The 5018-nt window shown below is 37.3% G+C and overlaps 1 protein-coding gene across 1 annotated transcript; it reads left to right on the top strand.

The window, feature by feature from the left end:
- The first annotated feature begins 277 nt into the window (after positions 1-277).
- Positions 278-3447, top strand: LOC131154028 (sugar carrier protein C-like). The gene is made up of 4 exons (XM_058106491.1): positions 278-564; positions 656-978; positions 1950-2579; positions 2708-3447. Exons 1-4 carry the CDS (start codon positions 435-437, stop codon positions 3167-3169), a joined length of 1545 nt encoding a protein of 514 aa, XP_057962474.1. The 5' UTR covers positions 278-434; the 3' UTR covers positions 3170-3447.
- Positions 3448-5018: the final 1571 nt, after the last annotated feature.

Genomic DNA, 5018 nt, shown 5'->3' with positions numbered 1-5018 from the left:
AAATTTGTTTCCTTTTATTTTTAAAAAATCTGAAAAATAAAAATGTATGAATTTTTTCTAAGAAAAAAAATTATAATAAAAAATAAAACCCAAGGGGGAAATTTTTTTTTTTAAAAAAAGAAGATAAAAGATAAACGGATAAGTGCCAGTGTTTTGAGTCCAAATTAAGATTGTGTGTAATAACAGCTCAGCTTTCCTTTAAGAAAAAAAAAACGATATGAAATTTAAATAAAAATAAAAATGTGCATCTTCTCTCTGTACAGTGATGTGGTATTCCAACTGGTATTGAAATCGGCACGAGCCGGTGGGGACATACAAAATCTCTCTATATATATATATACGCCCCTCGCAATCATCCGCCATTGTTCATTTCTTCTTTCTCTCTTTCTCTCTCTGCCTCTCTGTTTTTCCGGTGACTGGTTCTGAGATTGAGAATGGCCGGTGGAGGTATAGATCCGGGGAACGGGAAGGAGTACCCGGGAAACCTTACTCCTTTCGTGACGATTACATGTATTGTTGCAGCCATGGGTGGTTTGATCTTTGGTTATGATATTGGTATTTCAGGTACGTTACGTGCTGCAATCTGGGTTTTGATTTGGTTTTAGTTCTTTGGGATTTTTCTGATGGATTTCTGAATTTTTGGTGGTGATGGTAGGTGGGGTTACATCTATGGCGTCGTTCTTGAAGGATTTCTTCCCGTCGGTTTACCGGAAGGAGATGGCGGAATCCTCGACGAACCAGTACTGCACGTTCGACAGTCAGACGCTAACTATGTTTACTTCGTCTCTGTATCTGGCTGCTCTGTTGTCGTCGCTTTTGGCTTCCACGGTGACCAGAAGGTTCGGAAGAAAGCTGTCCATGCTCTTCGGAGGTGTTCTCTTCTGCATCGGAGCCATTATCAATGGCTTAGCCCAGGCCGTTTGGATGCTCATTGTGGGTCGTTTGCTATTGGGTTTCGGTATTGGGTTTGCCAATCAGGTTATTCTCTCTGTTTCTTTCTCTTGTTCTGTTTGGATTGAGAGATTTTCTGGATTGAATATTCTTTCTGTTTTTGTTTTGGTTTGGGTTCAAAACAAAATGATGCTCGTGGGTCTTTTTTTTAAAAAAAAAATTTGTTCGGCGGGTTGTTTTGCTGTTTTTTGTCGCTTCGCATGCCTCTGTTCATCCGATTTTCTCTGTTTTCTTTATTCCTCTGTTTTGAAACTCAACTTTTTCTTCAGATCTGTCTAGGAAGATGGCAGAAAATAAATTTACTGCTCACACAAAGTTCAACTGGGCCAGGGATACCATTGATCCATCCCTCTCTTCTCATCTCCCTTCTCAGTCTTTTTCCTAAAATTCTTGATACGTGTGAGAAGCCCGTTTGGTTTCGGGGAAAGTTCAAAAAACTGCCGTTTTTCAGAAACCAAATTCCATGTTTAGTATGGGATTTCAGAAATCAAATTTATCTTTTCCTCATTCTGCGTTCACTTTCCCAGCAAACAAACAAGCTATCAAACAAAATGGGTTAAAAGAAATTGGCAGAAAAAGTCAAGCCTCTCTTTATCAATTAATTTTTCCAAGTCGCACCTACCTTAATTTTTCTTTGCACATGACGTCTCTCTGTTCACTCTTTTCTTTTCCTCTGCCGTTTACTCTCCCTGATGCAACGGCGTTTGAATGGAAAAATAAATTATGCATCAGTTTGAACACAGCAGTTAAATAACCTAAAAAATTCATAAAAATATGTTCATGTGTTCAGTATTCCTCTGGCTTTCTTTTTTATTAATCAACTTAAAAAATAAACAAGAACCAGTGCTCATCTATAACGGCACTTTGTTTGACCCAGAAAAAATTGTTCACTGTCTTCGATTAATGCAATAATTAATTATGCAATGTAAAATTATTGAATTTGATTTGGGTACAGAGAAGTTTGTTTCAAGTTGTTCATTTTTAATTTGTGACTGCAGTCGGTGCCACTGTACCTCTCTGAGATGGCTCCATACAGATACAGAGGAGCTCTCAACATTGGCTTCCAATTGTCTATCACTATAGGTATTCTGATTGCAAACGTTCTGAACTACTTCTTCGCCAAGATCAAAGGAGGTTGGGGATGGCGTCTGAGCTTGGGAGGTGCCGTGGTCCCTGCTCTTATCATCAGCATTGGCTCACTGGTCCTCCCGGACACACCCAACTCCATGATCGAGCGCGGCCGGTTCGACGCAGCCAAGACGAAACTCCGGCAAATCCGAGGCATCGACGACGTCGAGGAGGAGCTCAACGACCTCGTGGCGGCCAGCGAAGCCTCGAAAAAGGTCGAACACCCCTGGAGAAACCTGCTGCAGAGGAAGTACAGACCCCACCTCACCATGGCCATCCTCATCCCCTTCTTCCAGCAGCTCACCGGCATCAACGTCATCATGTTTTACGCTCCTGTTCTCTTCAAAACCATCGGATTCGGAAGCGATGCTTCGCTCATGTCTGCCGTGATCACTGGGATCGTCAATGTGGCTGCAACTGTGGTCTCCATCTATGGCGTTGATAAGTGGGGAAGAAGGTACCTTTTCCTTGAGGGCGGAACCCAAATGTTGATCTGCCAGGTACATTTTCAATTCAATTCCCCTGTTTGTTTTTGCTCGAGTTTGTTATCAATTTTTGAATTGAATTAACCCCTGTTAAAGGGATTTGAACTGAATTCCCCCCGTTTTTGAATTGTGTAATGGTGCAGATTATAGTCGCAATCTGCATTGGAGCTAAATTCGGGATTGATGGGAACCCAGGAAATTTGCCCAAATGGTACGCAATCGTTGTGGTTCTGTTCATCTGCATCTACGTAGCGGGCTTCGCCTGGTCATGGGGACCTCTGGGATGGTTAGTGCCCAGTGAAATTTTCCCACTGGAAATCCGATCGGCGGCTCAGAGTATCAACGTGTCGGTGAACATGTTCTTCACTTTCATAATCGCGGAAATCTTCTTGACGATGCTGTGTCACCTGAAGTTCGGGCTGTTCCTGTTCTTCGCGTTCTTCGTGGTGATCATGACGATCTTCATATACATGTTCTTGCCGGAGACGAAGGGGATTCCGATTGAAGAGATGAACGAGATATGGAAGCGGCACTGGTACTGGAGCAGGTACTTCGACAAAGAAAGCGAAAAGGAGGTGGAGATTGGTGGATTGAAAAATGTGTAAGAACTAAGAAGAAGGGGAGAATATTGGTGGGTTTGGGTTGGTCCGTGCATATATATATATATATATATAGGATCATTGCAGAAGCTGGAACTGGAAGAACTGAAGCTGAAGAAGGGATTTTATTAGTTTTATTTTCACTGTTTTTCTTTTTCTTTTTGGATGCTCCCAGTTCTTTTCTGAAATAATCTTTCATAGACCAAATGCTTTTCTTTAAGTGTGCCTTTGTGAAGTGTTCATCAACGCAAAAAATATAAATATATTGATTTAGGGTTCAACAATTAGATGATCTCTCTCTCTCTCTCTCTCTCTCTCACAGTTTGCCATTGCATTTTCATTTGAAAAATGCTTAGAGCCATGTGTTCACAGGATAACAAGAGATAAATTATGGGCCAACGGATTATTCTCTTTGCTTTTTTTTTTTTCATTTTCCAAGCAAAATCTTTGATTGAAACACACCTTCGAAATTTGTTAGACTTTGTCAAAATTGTATTCAAATAAATATTCTTCGAAAAATAAGGGATGGACCCTATTTATGTGTTCCACCAGTTATTATCTCCTCTCAAATACTCTTAGGTTTAATCCCCAAAATTTTATTATTTTTACTAATAAAAATATTTATATTTTCAAAAAACATAAAAATGAGATGAGCATTGATATCAAGGGCTTACGTGGATGGATGCATGGGCCCATCTGTCCTCCTCTCTTAATGTTCTAATGCCGGGCACGTCCATTAAAAGAATTAAATTTTATGGCAGTCAAAATCATAACATACCTTATATGCATTATATAACCTTGCTTAGGTCTTCCTTAATTCGTGGTTGATATGCCAAACAACTGAAGGGGCAAAATGGGTTAAAATTTGTTGAGTGACCATGGCCTTTCCATTTAAATTAGGTTCAGATTTAACTGAAGATGGGTCATTTATAAACTGATCAATTCGAATCATACCTATTTAAGAAATATATTAGACGATTTGAATTAGGTACTTATCAAGTGACCCGTTTAATTTGATATATATAAAAAAATCATTTCATCTTATATCATAAGTTTATAAATCTACTCACATTAAATTGTCTATCTTCACGTTCTATTTTTACTTTATAATTTTCACTTCAAACATAATATTTTATAATTTTATTTTATAGATGAGCATATGACTTGTATACATGTAGATTGATGTGTGTACGCAAGTATATGTGTGCGTCGGTGCAGGCACCAATGAAAATAAATAGCTACAAATCTCTCTAGGAGACTCAATTTTTAGGCATGTTGACTCATGCTTGTACATTTCTAAGTCAAACAAGTGCGGTCCAAATATTAATGTGATATGCTATAATTAGTAGATTCCAAGTTGATTCCAACCCCATGCCATGAATTATTTCATTTGAGATGAAATAATACCAAAAATTCCGGTCACCATATTTTTTTTTATATGTAGTATCCGTTCATTTTTGTTTTACAAGTGAAAGAGAATAATAACTTGAGCACAATTTTTTTATTATAGGATATGTTTGGTGTCTCTTTGGTGTCATTGTGAAGAAATAGATTAAATATAGTGTTAGTTTTTAATTATTTTTGAAAAAAATAAAATCAGATTTTTTATTTTTTAATTGCTTTGACAACTTGTTGTTAGAGTACTTTCATGTTTAGAATTAATTTTTATGGATTACATAATTTATATTAAAATAAAGTAAAAATTAAACTTAAAATGTAATTAAATAAACTATCCATATATTTTATTTTAAAAAATTGAGAAAAGATCATGTAAGTTATTCAAAAAATATCTTTACTATTTTTCAATTATTATGTACAATAAGATTGTTTTGATATTGCAAAAAATTCAGATATT

This window comes from Malania oleifera, chromosome 4 (genome assembly GCF_029873635.1).
Source record: "Malania oleifera isolate guangnan ecotype guangnan chromosome 4, ASM2987363v1, whole genome shotgun sequence".
NCBI classification, from domain to species: Eukaryota; Viridiplantae; Streptophyta; class Magnoliopsida; order Santalales; family Ximeniaceae; genus Malania; species Malania oleifera.
Note: the sequence above shows the minus strand (reverse complement) of the source record. Positions and strands in the feature narration are given on the sequence as shown.